Here is a 23,311-nt window from a genome sequence, read left to right on the forward strand (position 1 = left end):
TTACGGTGCAAAAACCCCCTCGCTTAACAAAGGAGTGTCTTTGGCAGTAGATTTCAAAACTGCGGAGTATACTGTAAATATAAGAAACGTTTTTCTAAACAACTTCACAGAGATGAAATCACATCTAGGCTCACATCTCTCAGTCGATAGCCTACTTTATAGATGTTAAAATATGACAAGTTAATGGATGTTATAGCAGCTCTTCATCTCACTTTGTTTAGCTTTCAGCCAAAAGCTGAAAATCGCAATTTAACTTGCTAGCCAACTTGATCAAATAAAATAAATTCAAATAAAATTTGAGAAATTTATTTCATTTTATTTATTTTAGTATCCATTTGGTTCCAGTACTAATACTTTTGGCCTTAATTATTGGTTATATTATAGCTATATTTTAGTACACGGGTCTTCATATCACGTCTTAATATTTTATCATGTTTTCCAGTAATATATTTCTGTTGTAATTTGAATTACTGTTGTTGGTCTCTTCTGACATCGTCATTTTCATCTTTTGCATATTCCTTGCTCAAACCGATGTAAGCATCCCCACGATCCATGGGTTATCATCGGTTCCCTGCCCACAGAGCTCACAGGAACAAAGACGCGTGTTCATGTCCACTGCAGACTGAGCCAGAGCCCTGTCAGTATCTGAGCACTCGACTGCAGACGGACGCTCTGATAAACACAAGTACCTGGCTGCTAAATAACCTTTAGATATGAGAATCCCTCTGTATCACGGCTCCCTTATATAGTGTAATGGAAATTTATTAATGCCAATGTTCACAACTTTACAGTCTTCTCTTGTTTCCAGAAAGTGCGTTTCTCTTACTGAAATACTGATAGGCCTCACTGGCGCTTTTATGTTGACGTGTGTTGCGTTGTTATGATTCAGTCTGGTGCTTTTACCTCAGTGTCACATCGATGAGTTTATTGCCTGAGGGCATGTTTGTATCACCGCATGCCAGCCTACTGTATCACCTGCTGAGCGTTTCAACAGGCCAGCTGCGTATTTGATTGTTCAATATCTGATTCCAAATCACTGTCAGCATTCCAGTAATCTGTAGGGTTCTTTGCCTGAGCAGAGGCCAGACCATTCTAACAGGAAACCTGCGGGAGCGATGATGGTGACTGTGTTGGCCTGATTTTGGAGATAATGTTTTATCAGTAAAATGAGTCAGGATTGTTTTTGGTGCTTAAGAGCTGAATAAGGTGGCATGTATGAAAATGGCATATAGTTTCTTACTGGAATGAGTGTCTGGTGACTGTTCTCATGTTGCTGGTCGTTGACCCCTGGCCCTTTTTAATCTGAATTCGTTCTGCTCGGTTAGGTGAAAAGACCTGTTTTTTTTAGATACCTCTGATTTGGAAGTGACAAGATGTTAATGGATAGAATACAATCGCTTGACACAGACAGTACTATGTTGCTGGATTGTTGGCAAAATGTAAGTCCTAAGTCATAAGTTTTCCTTATACTATGGTAAAAATGTATAAAATTAAACATTTCGTTGTGCATTACATTGTTATGTTTAGCTTGGGTCTCACTGAATATTTAATTCACACTTTATCATACATTTGTCTCTTGATGAGAATTTTGATTATGTTTCTCCGTCTGATTTTGGGATGTGTTTAGAGAATGAGTCTTTTAGAATATTTTGTAATATGGATGGGGACTGTTGTTTAGCCCTCATTAGATGAAGACTGTATACCGCTCACCATCAAACTTGGTCTGATTCAATAGAAAATGAACATGACACTCACATTTAACTCAATAAAGATGGAATTTCCAAGTCCCAGTCCTCTAAAACCTTTCCACTAATGCACAAAGAGGAGCACTGTGTGCCTCTATCTTGATGTGATCTGTTGTCCAGAGGAACTACTCAGTAAGCACAGTCTGACACACAATGACACAGAGACAGATGAAGAATCTAGAAGCAATCAAACTATTGGTTCCTTAAATAGACCCATTAAATGGGACCCAATAGTACCTTTTATCTTCTCATTGCATGCTACAAGAGACTGAGAACTTGACAGTAGTCTTAACAGGATCAGTGAAAGTTGTCTGTGTCCTCATTTATTTGTGGTAGAAAAAAAAGAGAAATAGAAAGTGAATGTAAAAAGTGAAGTGCTGTTTGATTGTCTTTTTTAGGAATGAGTAACGTTAGTCCGTGAGAAAAACTTATCCAAAGGGTTGTATCATGTTGTCATAACATGCTGAACATGTTGAAAACAAAACAGGTTGGTGCAGTGTACCATAATTATAATGAGCCTGTTTCAAATATAAACTACTGAAAACCCATTCCAGTAGTCCGTCAGACACGAATCCATGTTTTACTTAGTGTGGAAGCTAAAGTGACTACTAAAAAAAATCAGTTCAGGTTAAAATTCAATTTAGCAGCCTGAATACTAAATTAACTACTTAAAACAACTTTAGTAGTCTCAAAGCTTAACTTTGAGTTCATCCAAAATCTATTTCAGTAGTCCGTCTGCAGAACACTAGAATAATTCCTGAATTCCTGAACCAGTTTGAAGGCTAAATTTACTACTAATATAAATTTTACTGAAGCCTAGTTTAATAAATGTCAATATTCCGAATGCTAAATTGAATACTGAATAAGATTAAGCAGTCTGAACATGTAACTGACCACCAAAATTTAGTTTAGTAGTCTGAACACTAGACTAACTGGTGAAAATCAATTTCAGTAATCTGGTAGCAAAATTGAATGCTAGTTTAAGTACTGAAAATTAATTTGTGAACACTAAAGTACTGAACCAGTTTCAGTAGTCTGAAGGTACTGAAAATTACTTTTATCATCTAAACATCAAGGTATGTTATATTTTTGTAGTTTGAACAATAGACTAACAAGTAAAAATCTATTTTTAGTAATCTGGGAACTGGATTAACTACTGAAAATACAGATCAGTCTGACAGCTATATAGCAAAATTAATTTCAGCATTTTGAAAGCATCGCTAACTGCTTTTTGTAGTCTTAACTGAAGATCCAACTTAGTAGTTTGAACAATAACCAGTAAAAATTCATTTCAGTAGTCTGAAATCTAACTACTAATATACATTCCACTGAACCCTTGTTTAATTACAGAAAGATTATGTCAGTATTCTGAATGCTAAATTAAATACTGAAGCGGTTTAAGCAGTCTGAACACATAGCTGGTTGATCAAATTGAGTTTAGTAGTCTGAACACTGTTAACTACTGAAAATCCATCTGAACACTAGACTAACGAGTGGAAATCCCTTTCAGTAGTATGTACAGTAAACAGCGTCTACTTTGAAATCAACCCACCCCCTGCACTCCAGCACTGTTCCCACTGCGCCCAGGTCTGTATTGTAATTCCACCTGTTACAGGGTGCCCCCCTCCCCCCTCTTCCCCAAGATGAATAAAGTCTTTTGTGTGCATGCGGCCCTTCTCTAAAGTGTGTTCCTGTGAGAGCCGACTAATCCCAGCAAGCCAAGCAGAGGCAGGCATCGTTTTTAATGGTGAGTGGAACAGGAAAAGACACCATGACTCCAGCCGCCCCCGCTGTGTTTCGAGGATGCTGAGAAGACAAGACTACCTTTGGCAGCAATGTGTCCCTACTGTCACCCACTCTTGATGTACAAGCAAGAGAGTTTTCAAAGTCAGCGTGAAGCACTCTCTCAAAACTCAAGTGTGCCTCTCTGGGAACTGAGCCTGCTTGTGGCTACTGTAGGCGCCTGCACTTTATTCTGGCTCATCATCTCTTCCCTCCACTATCTATCTTTCATCCCTCTCTCCTTAGAGCTGTCATAGCAGACGTCTACACCCAGACTCCCTTATCGGTGCTGGATTACCCTGATATGTTAAATGGCAGCAGTTCTTAAATGTTTAGGGAGATTGACAGTAATATACTTTAGTTAGACTAGATACTCTAGTTAATTTGAAGCAAATGAACAAGCTGTTCAACTGAAATTGTACAGTTTATGTTGTACAAATGATTTATTTTTTGAAAAATGTTTCACATCTTTCACCTTTTAAAAGACTAAAAATACATTGTACATTGGCACACAACATTACACCATATTAATCTTTATTTTAGAAAACACAAGCAGTTGTTGTAAAACATTAAAATTGCATTTCCACATGCCTTGTAAAAATTCATAAAAGTGTCACTGAGCAACTGAATAGTATCACTGTTTAAGCACAGATTTTCCTCGCGCTTTGAAGTTTGAGTCGCAATTCCGCACGCTTGTAAAGTGTTGTTTAAATGCATGCAATTTAACATTTTTGATTTCATGATCAATATTCAGTCATCATACAGTAACAAACAACCAGCCCTTCCTCTTCTCATCAATGACATGATATAGTACGTGCCTCTATTTGATGGTATCATGTCATTGTTCAGTACAATTTATTTTTATTTATCTTTTATTTTCAAGCTAATAATTGTTGTTGCCGAACTTTCGGTATATCCCTTATAAATTCACTAGGCCTAATTTTCCTAATTGAACTGATTTCTACAAAAATCTAAAGCATTTTCACATTAAGTCCAGAATACATAACTATTGTTAATATAAACTGTTATAAATAATTGGTAAGACCAAAATTGAGCACAATTTTAAAATGTATTGTTGTGTAAATTGTTTGTAAATCCATTATTCCAGAAAACAAAAATTACATTTAATTGCTTGTAAGACCATTCTCATGGAAATCGTTTCAGAATAAATGTAGATTTACATGTAAAAAACAAAAACAAAACAATCATAGTAAATCGTGACTGTTGGATAAATAATTGCAGAATTATTTTCAAATGCTTTCTTTTTACTGAAAGCATTTTAAAATAAAATCTGCTTGTTCTTTTAACAATTACTTTACAAAGGATTTACTAAGAAATGCGTACCTCTTATGTTTTACAAATGTGGCCCTATGAATGGATTGCACTTGTGTCACTCACAGCCTTATGATTATTCGAATCGTGAATTTACTTCTGCGAAATCTGCCTGTAGAACAATTGAGAGACGCACCATCCTATAATTGCTCTGTAACTTCCAGAAGCGTCTCCGCCAACAATCAATAAATAGCCTTTTGACTCTCAATGCATTCGTCCTCCACTCTGCTCCATCTGTTGGTTTTGAAGCAACAAGAGGTGGTGATGATGTCAACGAGTAGTAATCTCGTTTTACCCATTCATTAGACGCCTGGTCCCATCTGGCCGATGGAAACACAGAGTACAACTAACGACGTCTTGCCCTCATATTCCCTGCAGTGAGGGTCAGAGGGGTTCAGAGACGGGGCAAGGTGTGAAATGTGAGGTTTTTTTTGTGTGTGTGTGTGTGTGAGAGAGAGAAAGAACCACCCCAAACACAACAACCACAAACATGTCTGAACATGGCCCTCAAAACCTTGCATAAAAGCAACCTCATCTATCTAACCCTTTGTCAACACTTGGCAATGACAAGTGAAGTCCTTATCACAAAAACTGATTAATTTCTCTTGACAAAGAAAATTACAGCCAGGGTCGTTTTCTGGAAGGCCAAGAATGTTTTTTCCCCCTCTCTCAGAGTCATTATTCCAGTTAATCAATGACTCTGAGGCGTGTTTTTATTTGAAACACCTTGAGTACTGTGCAAAGTACCAACAGAAAAAAATGCCAGTCCCATTCATGGCTTTATACCATTTTAGTATGTATGCACATTATATGTATAGTAAATATTAGCTTTTTCTTAGTACTTCATTGAATACAACCTTATCGATATTCATCAGTTCATCGTTTCCCATAACTCATTGCGATTCTCATGCCAGGGGTGCATGTAGAGACAGATGCAGGTTTTTAGAGTAGTCTGAGGGGCCCGTATGGAGATCACCGTCAGCATTTCACCTGTTCGCACCTACATCCGGACTGATCTTATATACCATCTTTTAAGTCCCCTCACATTCTCCACTTTTCTAGACATCACTGTTTCATTGTTGACTGTGCTATTTTTATATTAATGAAAGCAATTTATATTCCAGTGTAGGAATTCTCATAATGGGCCATCTCATGAAATGTCAGATTTAGCACTTCTCATTTTACAGCTTGTCTAGGACAAAATCGCTTGTTGTGTTCCTTTTGTGTGAGTCACTTTTGATAAGAGTGTCCATGTTTAATTCTCAGCAAATGCAGTGGCACAGAAACCATGGTAAAATGTATTGTCATATGACTTCAAATTTCGATTTACACGTTTTTCTTTATATAAAAATGCAGAAACATGGCAGTGAATTGCAATATTTGATTTACTGGTTTATTTGTATTATTACACATAAAAAAAATAAAATAATAATAACAAAAAGTATTGTAATTTCATACAGCAGGATACATAACAATTCACACCCTGAGTATGAGTGTGTGTGTTTATTAGAGCAAGACAATCGCACCTAAAGCAGGTCACCGAGTTGTAGAAATGGGCGGGATCCTCAAGTGTTATTGGCTCAGTGTTGCTTCCTTTGTTATGATTCAAACATTTGAACTTGAGGGAGGGCTGTAGAATGCTGACGGTCACATTGGCACAGAAACTGCTTTTCATTGGCTCCTGAAGATGTGTACCTCAGCTACAACAGCTAGACTCGTTTTTAATATTGACGCTTGTAATGAAAGACCGCACTTGTTTACTTGTATGCCTAATTTGAGACAGGAAGATCTATAGAAATATCCCTGATTCTGTATTATTTTAACCACAAATCAAGTGAAGCTTTTTAGGATGAGCAATGAGGGTTTTCTTATCTTGCATACCAGTTGTTTAGTCATCCTTTGCCAAAAGAGGAAAACTCAATTCTTGCCAAACCACCCCTGCCGCGCTCTGAATCACACTGGACTGCCCCTCTGTCCTGTTCGTGTTAGGTCACGGCTCTTGGACCGGTGCGGATAATGACTGGGAATGCTAATGGCAGAGTTTGTTATCCCATGTTCTTGGTGTAATTACATTAGTCAGCTTGAGTTACACAAGACACCAGTCCAAGAGGAAGAAACCATTGTCAATCATTTCGACAACAGCAGGCATGCTGGAATATTCATGGCTTTTTCCCAATACCTGTGATAAGATGAAGTGTGAGGCATATCTCGCACTTAACAACTTTAAGTTAAACATCAACGTTCACCACACGAACACTATTAAATTAAATTCATTTCGTTTATCTGAATGTTTATGGATATGTGTGTATAATAATAAAGGTTATCACACTGAGGCAGTTTGTTGCAGCCTCCTAAAGTTAATAAACTAAGCAGTGCTTATTTCCGATTTGTCTTATCATGTTTAATGAATTTGTACTTTAATAGACTGTGATTGATGAAGAAATATACATTGTCATGCTGTAAAGAAGTACATTTATTTGTATTTAATTACTGACATACACATGTAAAGTTCGTCTAGTATGTTATTTAATATCACATTTAAAGTCAACCAGGCCTTTGCCCGGTTACTGACAGCGACAGAACTTTACATTGATACGAAGTGAGCAGCTGACTGACTAAAAATATACCGCTCTGCAATGTCAGGTGGGAAAAAAAAATCAGGAAAACACATTTCTTTTTTGTACTTTTGTACAAAACTTGTGAATTCTGACTGGATATTTTAATGTAGCGAGTTGGTTAAACTAAGTAAGAAGACAAACATTCTTTAGAAGAAATCTAGTGAAAATTTCTGATGACTTTGAGTTCTTTTTGTGTAGTTTGGGATCAGAGCAAGAGCTGCTGGTGATGTCGATGATAATACACATTCCCCCACCCTGAGAGAGAATACCAATTTGTTACATCCATCTTTCAACTCAAAACAACAGTTTTGTAAGACTGGGTGCCAGAAGATGCTTTCATTAGCATTTTGATGCTCAGATATCACAACCAAACTCTTGCTCATTTGAAACAAAAGCCTAAAGAGAACAGCCATAAATCTGATTGAATTAGAAATGGTTTGTAATCAATGAACAAACTGTATCAAGTCAAGCCTACAACTTATAGTCAGTGTGCATATGTCATCCTGCACAACGTAAGTGCACCAAAAACAGTGCACTACATACCAGACAGAGTTGGGAATGTGACCCATTTACTGGGAATGGTGACTGTCCCACACCCCCTTCTCCTGTGATTTATGGCGGTAATATAATTTAGAGGCACATAACTCAGCCAAAAGACACACGAAACCTCCATATTTGAAAGGTCTTAGCCACATTGTTTTGCCGGGGGTATTAATTGGATATACCACCTGTTATGCAGTTGTTCCCTTGGCAAAACAGAACAGCCAGTGTGGTACTTGTGGGAGCTTCCTGTCAAATCCATCCTCTTCATGTGAAAATTGTGAGATTCAGATCAGATGTATGGCTATGCAACTTAAGACTGCTTAAATCGGAACTTGACTATTTTATCTATACTATGTTATCATAGGCAATAATCAAGGCAACTTTGTAATGTAGTGCAGTGTTATTACTTTATTATTCTGTGTGTTATATTTCTACACTTTGTGAAGAAGGAAAAAAACAGAGTTGAAACAATATTCAATTATTTTTGAGTTTTACAGAAGAAAGTAATTTAGGTTTAAAACTACATGAGGTTGAATACTATCACTTTAAGTTTTATTTGGAAATTAGTGAGTTTTACGATGTAATGTTACAAGCAAAATAAGAAAATACACTTGAGATGTAAGTGTAGCAAAAGTATGGCCAGTGTTGCATAAAGGATTGTTGTCTGTTGCTAAGCAATTCAACTGCCCATTAACCTCAGCGATATACGGTTTGAATCAACAATGTGGAAGCAACTGTCCTGTCCTGAAAACTCAGTAGTTAAAGTCATGTACGATCCCATAATAAGTATTCCAAACTTTTTTGTACTTTTGAGGAAGAAAGCATTTACAGTGTTTTACGGTTGTCAAGTTTCCATCATTTCTGAGCTTGTTATAGCATTAGTTCCAACAGAGCAGATGAGTTTGTTTCCTGAAGCAAGATACCGATGATCTGTCTAATTGTGGTGCAACTTTGTAGTAATCCTGTCTGTTAACATGCTTTCTTCTCCAACCCAAAACAGTATTTAGACTTTCTGAGTGTGAAAAGAGAATACCTGAAGCAGTTCAAAATTCCGGCATTCTAAGACTAGAGGCAGGTTGTGTTTTTTAATGGAATATAAAACTGATTTATTAACAGGTGGTTGTTTTTGTTATTTTTAGATGGTATCCACCAAGTGACGGCCTTCTGCACTCTCCGAGTGACCATCATCACTGACGAGATGCTAACAAACAGCATCACTGTCCGTCTGGAGAACATGTCCCAGGAACGCTTCCTATCACCGTTACTCTCTCTATTTGCTGAAGGTGTGGCTGCGGTCCTCTCAACTAGTCGAGAAGGAGTTTTCATCTTCAACGTCCAGAATGACACAGATGTCAGCGGAAACATCCTCAATGTCACCTTCTCCGCCTTGCTTCCTGGAGGAGCTCCTGATCGCTACTTCCCTTTGGAAGAACTTCAGGAGCAAATCTACCTGAACCGAACTCTGTTACAGAAAATCTCCAGCCAAAATGTCCTTCCATTTGATGACAACATCTGCCTGCGGGAACCATGCGAGAACTACATGAAATGCGTCTCTGTGTTAAAGTTCGATAGCTCTCCACCTTTCATAGCCTCTGATACTGTTCTCTTCAGACCAATCCATCCAATTAATGGCTTGCGATGCCGTTGTCCGGCCGGCTTTACCGGTGACTACTGTGAGACTGAAATTGACCTGTGCTATTCAGGTCCATGCCGCAACAACGGCCGCTGCCGCAGTCGAGAAGGAGGGTACACCTGCGAGTGTCTAGAGGACTTTACAGGTGAGTTTTATGACAGTAGTGCCCAGTTCTGTTCCTGGAGATCTACCTTCCTGTAAAGTTCAGCACTAACCCTGCTCAAACACAACTGAATTAGCTCATTTCAATCTTCAAAAACATTTGATGACTACCGACAGGAGTGTCTGATAAGGGTCGGAATGGGACTCTACAGGTTGATTGATTTCCAGGAGCAGGATTGAGCACCACTGTTTTATGGCATATTGCGTTTGTGTGTTTAGTCTGTACTCTTGCAGGAATATGGTGTGGGTAGAGTGGTTTGTGGTTAGGGAGCAGTGTTTTGTCAGGAGCTGGAAGAATGCTGAGGAAACTAATAGAACTGTCAGTCATATAGGGTAAACCAGACATAGGGAAACCACAAGAGCAACTGCCTTCAGAACCAAAAGTATGGTTGTCTATGTCACAGGTGGACAAACAAGTGGAATGGTGTTTCCACCTGTGAAAGACTTAGTAAGTCTTGAGAAAATATCTTACCATGTCAAATAAAGCTTGTGTCTAACATGAAGGACTTGCAGAGCTATATCTGATCAGCCTTCAATTCGGAGGCTCCTCTGCCATTCCTGACCACCTCCCCCTTCTTTATCAAGGCCAATTACCCCTCTAATCATCTCCCTCAGAACTTTGAAGGTCACAGTTCAACTCCAGATATTCTGCATCCATTATGATGGTGTTGACAGCCTGCCTGTCAACATCTATCCTTTTCTAGCTTTCTCACATTAGAGGTAAATCGATCTGTCTATTTCCCTCCAAGAGAAAGATTATCCCAAGGAAATCAGGGGTCATTACAGGCACAGGCACTGCCATCCCGTCCCCCCACCACACATAAACACCCTTTGTCCAGATCTTGTCTGGATAATGGCTGATATATAACACTGCATGAGCTGTGTGTCCATCTTCAGTAACGGAATTGGTGGTGCCATAAAGGAACTCTTGGATTGTCAAGTGCTTCCGTATGGAAAGCTGAGACTAAGTCAGCACTGAAACTTTGAAATAAGGCCAGTATATCTTGACTCTTATAATCCAGTGCTGCAGGGCCATTGTCCCGCAGAATTTAGAACCAATAGGTGCTTTCGCACCGGAGGAACCTTATCATAGTCCCTAGAACTATTGGCGAAAGTATGCACTTTTTGGTGTTTTCGCACCACAGGTACCAGGAATGGTTTTAGTTCTAGGAACTCAGTTTGGGGGAACTAAATGAGTTGCTACTTCAAAGTAGAGTCTAAAACAGTATTATGAGAACTCCCAGTGACGTAAGTGTACACTGATTGGCCAAATGCATACAAAAAATCGGCTATAGCTAACATTTTTAAAAATCAATGTAAACATATTTAGCCTACTCCACAAACATGGAAAACGGCTATCTGTTGTCTGCATAGTTGTGTTACACTGCAAGTTGTTATAGGAAATTTAGTCCGATATATCACATAAATTTACATTCCATCTGCGTTATCACAAATCCCATGACACATAACAAAAACAGCTCAGATCATGGCATCCTCTATTCACTTTAAATAAATTCCGCACGTAAACATGTCAATATCTACTTCTCCAGAATTCCTGATGCCAGTGCCAATACGACAAGGAAAATGGCCAGAGGGGGGAATTGGTTCTCTGCGAACCACCCTGCTGGCTAGTTACTATAAATGAATTCCTAGAACTATGTGTTGCAAAAGCCCCTTATGTAACCCACCTGCCTGTAATTTGCAAGTAATTCTGTACACCTTGATTATTTAACTTTAACGTTCACAGGTTTACTTTACTTCTGATAATCCTATGCAGGTGAGAACTGTGAAATAGACGCCCGCTCTGGTCGCTGTGTCCCCGGGGTTTGTAAAAATGGAGGTGAGTGTGTCAACCTGCTAGTGGGCGGCTTCACATGCAACTGCCCCTCTGCAGAGTATGAGAAACCTTTCTGTGAGATGACGACACGCAGCTTTCCCGGACAGTCCTTCATTACCTTCCGAGGCCTGAGACAGAGATTCCACTTCACTGTCTCCTTCATGTAAGTGATGGGCTATAATTGACAAGAAAATTGCTTATGACCTCTGTGTCATACCCCTGTTTACCTTTCTGTTACACTGACACGTCTGCCAGAAGCTTTGCATGCTGTAAAGTGTAATTTGTTGAAGAGGTTGCATAAGGAGCCCTTGAGCTCTGGCTGGCCGGGCGGGCGGCATGCCTGGACTTATCTTCTACTCATTCTGGGTCATACATGGATAATCCTGATGTCAAGCTCAAACCAATTTTGCCCTTTCTGTAGAATTTCTTTGAGCCTATTAGCTGATGGATTTATAAAGCTAGAAAAACATATGGATAATTTGTTTAAAACCGTTGTAAAGTACAAAATGAAGAATCTGATTTATTAAGAAGCAAATGTTGAGATAGGGTCACTAGAGAAATATTTGGGCTCCTGTGCTGATTAAAAACAGGAAGGGCTACGTGTTGAGAGAGCACTATCAGTGTTTTTCTTTATTTATATCATCTTCCTGTAGAGCAGCTGGTCTCTGACTCTTCTGCCCTCTGTGCCACGGCCCAGGCATGATAGAGGTGGGATGTGCCGCCCAGGGCAGAGGAACCACTTCCTGTTTCTTGACCACTGGCCTTACGTTTACTTCCTCTCTGATTCTTTTCTTTTCCTCTCTTGATTAATAGATGTTATTTCTTCTGTCTGGCTTGGACGTTTCTTGTAGCTCTCTCCGTTTAGGTCTTGAATTCTAACAAACGGAAAGTGCACTCAAACCTTGATAGATTTCAAGATTTATGAGGGGTAGTGCGAACATTCAATAAAACCTGTAGTTCTGGTTGTTTAGATAATTATTCATTTTTTTTCTGTCCAGGTTTGCCACAAGAGAGAGAAACGCCCTTCTTCTCTACAACGGTCGTTTTAATGAGAAACACGACTTCATAGCTGTGGAGATCATTGATGAACAGATTCAACTCACCTTCTCAGCAGGTATTACAGTCCTACCATTGTTACGATTGAGAAGCCGGTAACACTTTAGTATTGGGAGCAATTCTCACTATTAACTTGTTGCTAATTAGCATGCATATCACTAGCATATTGGCTATTTGTTAGCACATATTCTGCATAACCATATTCTACATTCCCAATTCTACCCAATACCTAAACTCAACAACTACCTTTCAAAGGAGTAATTATGAGTTCATTGAGGCAAAAGTCATAGTTAATAGTCTGCTGTTATGGCAGAGTACAAATTTAAGGAGGGTTTTACAGAGCATGTTAGATCAAGTTAGCTAAATTGTCAACATGTTTACAGCTAGCTGCATGAATAATAACCATCAGTTTAATGGCACAGACATATGGAGGTAACTTTATCGTCCCCTCGAGTACTGAAGTCTGTTACAACAATAGCAACACACCTTAAGCATGTACAAAAGGACCACGCACTTCCAATATGTTGGCCAAGCAGTCACATATGCTTTTGTGTATTCATATAGAGTTTGTTGCTGACTGTATGTCAAGTTCACTCCTGGGACAGTAGACAGTAGCGTTGAAAATATTTGGTAACATTAGGGTGACATCATGCTAAGTTAAACAGCTTGTTTGTGCAGCCATGTGTTACTTACAGAGAGAATTGCTTTATGTGTTTACGATAAACGATTTATAAGTTCTTAGGTGTCCGAACTATAATGAGGCTATGCAGTGACCCAGATGGTCTTTCCAAATGTGTCCATGCATGTGTAGAGTAAGACACACACACTTTAGCTCACAGGTGGTTATAAATAACACAAGATGAGCACAGCCCTATAATGGGACTGTTGATCTTATAGCACATATAAATCTTTCCCAGACAAAGAGAACAATGCTGTGTCATGCTGTGGAGCCTGTTTTACACGCTGTAACCCGTGACATTTGTACTAAAACTGTTCTTTTGAACATTTCAGTAGTCTGGCCCACCATTCTTAGTTTTTCAATGATTAAAGGGAGCAAGGGCAATAAATAAAGACAATAAATGAATATATAGCTTATTAATCTATAACTTAGATGATGTTGCAATTGTTCATCAATGAGGCTACAACGATTGGTTGTTATTTACTGAGTCTTTTTGAATACCAGTATGGGCTCCAGCCTTGAGTAAATATTCCTCTAAACCCAATGTACATGTTTGCTTCCCTGCCCTTTGAATGAACCCCATTGATGAGAGAGAATCTCTAAAGATGATTAATAGTTGTTATGTTAGCAGCTTTGTGCTGTAGCCACAAAGTGACTTCATATTGGATCAGAGGTGACAAAGCCAAACATTATACAAGGAACACCTTTACTGTACACCAAAACAAACTCTTGGATATTTGATATTATTTACTGTAGTTTATATATACAATGCATATGCCTTTATCTTATCGTTCAACTTAATATTTTTGTTTCTTGTCTTTCCCTTCAAGGTGAGGCTAAAACAACTGTCGCTCCTTTTATACCAGGAGGAGTTAGCGACGGCCAGTGGCATTCGGTTCAGCTTCACTACTACAACAAGGTAAGCCTTTTAAATGTTGGAACTAAGTTGTTACTGAGGATTCTCTCTTATCCTGGAAAAACGGTACAAATTAGAGGTATTGTTTGTTCCCACGGTGGTTTTCTTACTTTCAACTCGCATCTGACCTGAGGAAGATTATTTAATAGCAGTTATCAGATTCTCCATGTTTGACTTGCATTGCATTTCAACCAACTGGAGATTGTTTTCAAATGCTTCCACACCCAAAGGCAATAGCATGTTAGCACGACATAGGATAATTAAGTCTAAATGCACCTACTAGCATGTTTTTGCATGCGTTGCTTACTCTTCCGCAAAGAGATTACGACTAGAGTTGATCTATCTCAAAAGGACAATCTGCTAACTGGAGGCCACACGGTTCATGTAAAGCTTCAAAAACACAATTGCACATGGGTAACAAAAGACATAATCATCTTTATTTAGCCGTCCTTGTGATTCTCGACTCTTCCAAGCCCAGAACATCAGTAACTGAATATGCCATTGTAATGTGCCAGAAGTCTTCCTGCTTGTAAGAGACTCCAACTTGAGTTTCATAATCCTTCTTTAAAGATTGTTTTCCACGTATTCTTCAAGCGTATCCTTGTGCTGGTATAAAGTGAGCAGTAGTTGGGGATGAAAACAATGATGAGGTCTTGAATTTCAAGGGAGATTGTCATAGAGGCTAATGCAGTTTCTGCAATGGCATTAGCTGATGAAGATATTTCAGACTAGTATAGTGTTGGATCTTTCTAAAGATACAACAACAGAAGACTTGAAGTTCTTTATAACCCTGCTAAAAAAAAAAAAAAAAAAACTGCATGGTTAGGTATGTTTTGAAGCATGGCAGCTGGTTTGAGCTGGTTTAAGACATTTTTAATCTCAATTATTATTGGTTTTTGGAACATGCATTTGAGAACATGCAAACTGCATATTAAATTATGGGTGTTTGTACTACAAACACGAATGGTACAGAAAATCCTGGGATTTTTGTGATTTTCAAAGCATCTGGACTTGGCAACCACACATTGCACCACTACTCAATGTGAGTTTTGGACCCATTTAAGCACCAAACAAATCTAGTTTAGTATGCAGTGTAAATTGTTCCCTATGCTGTATACTATTTGTTTATGTGGTATTTGCTTTTTTGTTGTGATTGAGCACATGCTAGTTTGAAGAGTTGCTATTGGTGGAACACACACTAGTTTACAAGGCACACTATATAAACAGAACTCATTGTGAGGTGTTAGACCACCAGCCAAGAGGGAGTCCTCACACATCGCTATGTCAAAAATACTCCACCTGCTTCCAACACACACACACACACACACAGTAAAAAGTCACAGGGAGGCCCGAGACGCAGCAAGTGTGTGACAGCCTGCAGCTGTTGTCGAGTGTGCGCAGTGATTTACCATAGTGAATTGTTTAAACACACACACATCGGCACAGGAGAGCCAGTCTCTGTGAGAATAACCAACAGTATTGTCACGTTTGGAGCTGGAGGTGAAACTGTCTCGTGGAGTGTGGGAACTGTCAGGAGTGGGTATACTGTCCAGATCTAAAGACATTCCTCCACAATCAGTTAATGCTTTCCCTGATTATCACCTCCACGCAGCACCAGAGAAAGGTCTGTTGGGATTTCAGAGGATTTCAGATGGAATCTGCTCATACTTCCCCAACCTTTTAAGGTACCGCTGCACTTAAGAGAACTTAGTGAGAAGACAAAGTGCCTTACTCATACCTAATGCCCAGTGCTTCATTTATGGGGTCAGAGGGTGAATATATAAAAGCCTGTGGGCGGCTACAGTAGAGTTTATGCTTTGTCAAACAACACTGCAAATACATTTATTTCAAAACTGATAGTGCATCAGAAGAAAAATGTGTGACGCTATGTAATGTGACTTAAATGTTAACTTCAATGTTTGCCCAATACGAATTTAAGAGAAATGTTGACTAACTTGAACCCATTTGCTGGGCAAACTTTTTCAAACAGACTTGAAAGACAAAATTGACCACAGAAAAAGACAGTCCGTGTTAATGCCGGATATAGCATCCCTTGTGGCAATATTGAGAATTGCGATTGCGATCTGACACATTTGAAAGAATATGGCTTCACTGTGTCTGTTTTTAAGTTTTGCTAAAGAGGCGTTGCAATCGATCTGTCTGATGGTGTGCGAATAGATGCTTCATTAATGATGACACAATAAATGAAAAAGTTTTACTATTTTACTTATGAGGTTGAAGAGTGAGGTATGTTTTTATTTACAAATGTGCATTTAAATAGTGTAAACCAACATTTGACCTTTAAAAATGGGAATTTTTAGGCAAGAACACATCATTTAAGAAAAGGCAGTCTTGGAATGCATTGTGATGTGACCAAGATGGTGTAACAGTCACGTGAAATGTTGTTTATTTTCCTTTATTTCATTAAATTTGCCAAATAAGCCAAATAGAAGGATTTCTAAAGGATCATGTATAATTTACATTTTTAAACATATTAAAATAGAAGTTGGTCGTTTTTACATAATAATAATATTTATAGTATTATGTTTATACTATATATATATATATATATATATATATATATATATATATATATATATATATGCAGTCTTGGTTGAGCAGAATTTAAAAACCAACCCAAAAGGTAGTGCAATGTATAATTAATGATTATTAGAGTATTACAGTGTAACGACTGTTGTCAGACTTTTGGAATCCAACTTCAGATCTTTGCGTGCTTCTGTATTTACAGTGACTGCACATGTTGCAGTTCTCACAGTTAATCTCAGACCTTTCAATTTCCCTGCAGCTTAGAACTGGATTCCAGTGCTCATTACATGCTGGATATATATCACAGACGCTAATCTAAATTCCCAGACATCCCTATATAACTCTAACTGTTATTGGCTCATGAGTTTCAGATGTTCAGAAAATGCAAGATATTTTTGTATGCAGAGAATAGTTTATGGTGATTCATTTTAATACTTATTAATGGACAAATCAATGTCGTTTGTGGCATTGCTATTTTGTAAAAACAATGAACTTCATGTGTTCATCATTATGTACTAGATAAAAACATAAACCTGATCTAGAAAACCTGAATTCAGTTCAACTCAGCTTCATTTCTAAGTCACTTTTAAGAATGAGATCAAAGCACAGTGGTTCACAAAGCAGCTTAACAGGGCAACAGTACTTAGGCCCATAATAATCTGGTAAAAAATAAACCCTCTTCTGTTTTAACATGCTTAATAACTTGCCTTGAACAGTCTAGTTTGCTTAATAAAGACAATTGCACTGTATTGGATTAAGGGTTTAAAGGCCATCAAGCTGCTTGCAGGTCATAAAGAGAGCAAGCTCACATTTAACTTAGCCTACGGATGGGTGTAACGGAAACGGGCAGGTTTACTGGGAGGTCATGAACTATAGATGCTGGAAAATATCCATTTTGTGGAATTTACCATTCCTTATATATATATTTTTCCATATACACACATAATATAATTAGCTACTTGAGTCATAAATTCAAATGTAGTGAATCAGCTGCACCATGAAAAAATGTTTGTCATCAGAACTTAGCGACCCAACTAAGAATGTATTTTTTTGTAATTACGTAGCAAATTTTGACCAGTTCCATACTGACTTCTACTTACCTGTTCGTAAATTAAAATGCACGCCTTCGTAAGACCTGTATTAACATATGCATCACAACATTTAGCATATGCTCAGGTTTTTTAATCCAAGAAAGTCAAATTTGAATCAGAGAAAAGCGACATGATCGGATCAAAAGCTCAGTCAGAGATTTACATGACGGCTTTTCAATCCGATTGGGCTATCAATCTGTTTATTACTGTATTGTTTGATTACACAGCTTTTGATGACTAAACATGGACACAAAAATATAAAGGGAAGTAAATGGACGGGTCGGACTAAGCAATCAGACCAAGTCTTTAGCCCGCGCTTGTGTTAGTAAGCCGGTTTTGTAGCACACAGACATCTCCGTTAAATGTTATAGTGCTTTGGGGATGATTTTACTAGCGTCTGCTGCTACATACATTCTAATCGCCGCTTTCTCTCCCGTGGTCTACGCAGGACAGCCTGCACCTGCTGGACTCCAGTGGGGTGCTGCGCGTCCATCTCTATACCGCCTGGCTGGAGCTCACTCATAAGGAGGTACCGTATCCAGTGACCTAGCGTAGCTCTGCGGTGGCGGTTCTTGCTATCCTTCCGGTCTCAGGGTCCGCATTTACAAAGCGTCTCTCGGATCAGTTCTGTGCTCGGACATATAGAGACAAAAGGCAGCATTGGCAGGAGGTGATCAAATCCTAAATCCGCTCCTGTAGTTTGAGAAGCTTTGTGAATACAGACCCACATCTTCTTCTCTGACTCCCAACAGCTTGTATCTGTGTCCAAAGAGATTCGTTAGTAGGGATGGGAATCACAAGGGCATTTACGATGGGGCTCAGTTTCCGCTTAGCGAGTTTGCTAGTGCTTTCATTAGGAATTCTCTGGCATAGTAAAATAAAATGAGTCATGACTGCCACAAATAAGTTTGACCTCCTTGGAGGTATTTGAAAGGATCCTCCAAAGGATGCATTTGTTTGTGAATTAAAACAAACTGATTTTGCTGTGCCAGTGTTAAATATTATTTTTAAGTATTTATGGAATTGTGTCTCTGTTGGTTGAAGAATGCAGATCTACCAAGATCTACTCAGTAGGAAATGTACTTTCTGCATGTTGGATTCGGTTTAAAGAGGTCTTCGTTTATATTGTTTTAACAATTTGTTGCAGAACAAATTGGGTTCAGTGGGAGTAGGCCTTAAAGTTGGCATATCTTGAGGTATTTGATAAATCCTTCATTGCATTTGTAATATTGGAATAAGGTTAACCAACTCCCAGGTGTGTGTCAACATGAGGAAAATGTGTTTCCTGTATTCCACTCTGTCGTGTATTCTAGATACAGGAAGTTGGATGAAGTGTTGAAATGGAGGCTTGCTCATTTCGAGGGCAGCCACTCCAAACCCAAACGAGACTGATTCCCATATCTTCTATTTTTGTCACCATAGGTCAGCTCAGGTAACAAGAAATCAATAAAAAAGGTTAATTTCTGTAGCAATGTTGCTTGTAGGAATAATGTGAAACTTTTCCCATTTGGAAAACCGGTGTGTCTCTACCACATGGAAAAGGTGTTGGGATCACCCAGATGCTTTAAAGAGGGAAATGGGCCAAGAGAGAGGATGAGACACACACAGTGAGTAAGCACTCACACCCTGTAGAGGAAGGAAGAATGACATCATTGCACTCGATGCAGCTGCTTTTTCAAATCTCTGCATGAAAGCGTACCTATAGAAGACATGACGCAGTTGACTGAGTTCTCGTAGTTGACTCAATTCTTGTGGTCTCTAGTTTGAATTTGAGTTTGAGGATGCATTTGAGAATTTGTGCAAACCGATCCCAAAGGTCTCAACTTTTCCAAATCTTCCAAACTTCACTGAATGTGACTAGCTCCAGGTTACAAGCTCAAAAATGGTATCCTGCTCAGTGTGTCAAAGAGCAAAGATGGCTGAATTCATGCGTCAACCAAGCAACTGCCATTGAGGTTAATGGGAATGCTTAGAGCTTTACCCAGGTATTATTGTCTTCTTTTGGTTGTCTCAAAATGTGTGTAGAACGTGAAAAACTCCTTAATTTCCTAAAGGTTTCAGACTGATTTCTTATAAGCTAGGGACCTGTTTCATATCTTCCCCACAGAGCTATGGATTTAGAAAGAATTAGTATGTGACATTTACATTAGTCAATTTACAGTACAAATGATTCATCCAGTCACTCAGGATAAGTACAGATGATCTAAATTTCATTCAATTGTCCATGTAAAGCTGTTTTCTGTTGTCTTGCCTTCAGTCAGTAGTAAGGTAATTGGCACAGTGTTTGAGGAGATTAGTGCCGATTTGATCAAGAATGACTGCTGATTTCTTCGGTTTGTAGATCTTCTTCCACCCGCTATTCAGCTGTCATTCACTCCAGAAAGCTCTCGCCAGAAGAATGCACTCAAGCTGAATGTACGATCAGGCCTGTTTTACTTTAGATCAGACCGTTATAACCTACTCATTCATCATACTGTGGTGTACAGGAAGGAGGTCAGTTTCTGTGAAGTCTGGCTACTTTTTGAGAACAAATCAATGATTGTACCAACATTTCGGGAGTGCTATATCTACTTAAAAATGTTTAGATAACTAATTGTTTCAACCCAGGCTCACTGGAAATACATGCCTCTAAATACATTCCTGCAACACCGTTATTATGAAACGTTTCGAGGCAGTTCAAAAGTGACGTCCAGTGAGTGGTGCTAAAACGCGGGGTCAATATATGACCCTGACACATTTTTGTTATGTTGATATAGGCGCTTATTGCTTTGTTTTTATAACATTGCTTCAGGTGAATGTTGCAAAAATTTATGCTTTGTCGTGTTGGAAATATCCCCAACATTAAACCCAACCCGATACCCGACACCCGATACCTGATAGTGTTAACAAATACCGAACTGATGTTCCTCAAGTGTGAAAATCGGGTTTATTAATCGAAACTGTGGACCTGCAAATCATCCTTTGTCTAAAAAAGAACAACAGTTTGGGGGTTTTACTGCCTCTAGTGTTAGTGTCAACTGGAAACTGCAACAATTTGTATGTTTTTTTTTTTTGTTTTTTTTACGTTTTGCTGAAATTTATTTAGAGGCGCATATTTCCAATGAACCTATGTTGAATTGTTGGCTTGTAGTTATAATATTCTGCACATTAAAATGGGATATGAATGAAAAATAATGCTATTTATTATAGTGTAGTAGCTTGTCTGTAACACTTTAGTATATGGACCTATTCTTACTATTAAGTAGTTGCTTATTGGCACGCCAATTATTAACATATTGACTGTTTATTAGTACTTATAAGCACATATTGTGCATGACCATATTCTACATCCCTAATCCTACCCAATACCTAAACCTAACAACTACCTTATTAACTATTAATAAGTAATTTATTCAGACAATAGTCATTGTTAATGGTTTGTTAATAGCGAGAAATGGATCTTAAAATAAAGTGTGAGCAGTTTGTCTAATATATATTGGCCAAAATGTGTACGATCTTCATGTAATTCAGAATTCTTCATAGTTTTGGGGTTTGGTCTATCCAGACTTTTAAAGAGTTTCATTATGGGACATGAATGTCTTCAGAAACCTGTTTGGCGAGGAGGAGTGGACAGCACCTGAAATAAGAGATGGCTTTGTACCTGCACGCTTTTCCTTCTTAAAGGCGAGTTTTGTAGATTACGCACATAGCACGAGACAAAAGCACACGTCCATCTCTCGCCGTCTGGAACACGGCCGAACATTGATAAATGAGATGTGTTATTGAGACACATGAGTTTAAAAGTGGTCCTCATGTCCCGTAGGCCAGCCGACAACACCGTGCTATGTGTATGTCCTGAGGGCGTGTGTGTGTGTGTGTGTGTGTGAACTAGGGCCAGTTGTCCTGAATTATTCACAGCTCTAGGTTTACACAGCCAGAGGGCGGGTGAGGTAATACTGTTTGATAGTGAAGGAGATCAGTGTGACAAAGACACCCCGTACCGCACAACATTCATACACAGATGGGTTCTGCCATGACACCTGCTCTAGACAGTTCCACAGAGGAGAGAAAGAAAGTTTGGGTGTGTGTATGTGTGTAGTGGAAATAATTAGCATATTCCCTTAAAGCATCTCTTTAGCTAGACCTACTCTATTGTAAAAAATTACCCTTGTGTGTGTGTGCGCGCATGTTTATGCGGTTTATGAGGACACGAATTTGTATAATGACATGGGTACAACATAGGTATTACAACGTGAAGGTGATTAATGAGGATACTTTTGGTGTCCCTGCAATTCAAGGCTTGAAAATCATACAGAATGAGAAATTCACACAGTTTCTTGTGAGGGGTAGGTTTAGGTGTAGGGCAATAGAAAATATGGTTTGTACAGTATAAAAACCATTACCCTTGTTGAAAGTCCCCATAAACCACAAATCCCAATGTTTGTATATATTTAATAAAGGACGGTTTTTCAGGAGAAAAGCAGAAATAAATAAAATATATATAGTAAATACGGTAACACTTTAGTATAGGGTCCAATTCTCACTAATAACTAGTTGCTTATTAGCATGTCTATTATTAACATATTGGCTGTTTATTAGTGCTCATAAAGTACATATAATGCATGGCATCCATAATCCTACCCAATACCCTAAACTTAACAACTACCTTATAAACTATTAATAAGCAGCATATAAGGAGTTAATTGAGGCAGAAATCATAGTTAATGGTTAGTTAATAGTGAGAATTGGAGCCTAAAATAAAGTGTGACCGTAAATACAAGTAAAATTCTGTTAAAATAATAAGAATCAAGCCATGTTTTCCCCACTGTTTTCCACTTAAATGACCACATGAGAGGATTGAAATATATTAAATAATATAACCCTTGAATTGCTAATTGAATATGAATATATTTAAATGAGAGATACTCTTAAAATCTTAAAGTTTAAAAAATGATAAACAAAAAATGTGACACAAAGAATGGGTTCAAAATGAGTGAAAAAAGAAAAATAAGAACAGCTTAACATACCCACATTACCACAGCTCTGAGAAAGCTGGCATACCTGAATATATTTCACAAGTAATGCGAAAGTGTAAGATGACTCTATCATCAGTTTTTTTCCGTGGTGTTTTGTAGTTTTGTGTGTAACCCAATCTGTTGATTGACATTCTGCACTAATCCCTCATAACACAGTTGTCTTCTCATTTAACTGACAGACCAGTGGCAGCAGCGGCGAGTTTATCTGAAAGCTGAGCGGTTCTACCTGAACTCCAGGGCTCCCACACAACCGTTACTGTCAAACCCCGAGCTCAGTTTGCCCCTCTGGGGAAAACACAAGCCATTTAGGGCCGTTTACAGTCGTGTTTTCCTGTACTGACTTGTGTAAGCAGTC

At 38.5% G+C, this 23,311-nt stretch overlaps 1 protein-coding gene across 6 annotated transcripts in view; it reads left to right on the plus strand.

The window, feature by feature from the left end:
- Window positions 1–23,311, plus strand: part of celsr1a (cadherin EGF LAG seven-pass G-type receptor 1a) — an 83,538-nt gene that overhangs the window by 25,813 nt on the left and 34,414 nt on the right. For 4 of the 6 annotated variants that reach the window (XM_026225491.1, XM_026225473.1, XM_026225482.1 and 1 more), the window contains exons 2-6: window positions 9,160–9,798; window positions 11,593–11,815; window positions 12,651–12,766; window positions 14,218–14,306; window positions 18,390–18,470. In XM_026225491.1, the coding sequence (XP_026081276.1) occupies window positions 9,160–9,798; window positions 11,593–11,815; window positions 12,651–12,766; window positions 14,218–14,306; window positions 18,390–18,470 (1,148 nt within the window). The remainder of the gene's footprint in view (window positions 1–9,159; window positions 9,799–11,592; window positions 11,816–12,650; window positions 12,767–14,217; window positions 14,307–18,389; window positions 18,471–23,311) is intronic. The other 2 variants (XM_026225507.1, XM_026225514.1) reach the window with 1 other exon arrangement.

Source organism: Carassius auratus, chromosome 4 (assembly GCF_003368295.1).
Source record: "Carassius auratus strain Wakin chromosome 4, ASM336829v1, whole genome shotgun sequence".
In the NCBI taxonomy this organism is placed as follows: Eukaryota; Metazoa; Chordata; class Actinopteri; order Cypriniformes; family Cyprinidae; genus Carassius; species Carassius auratus.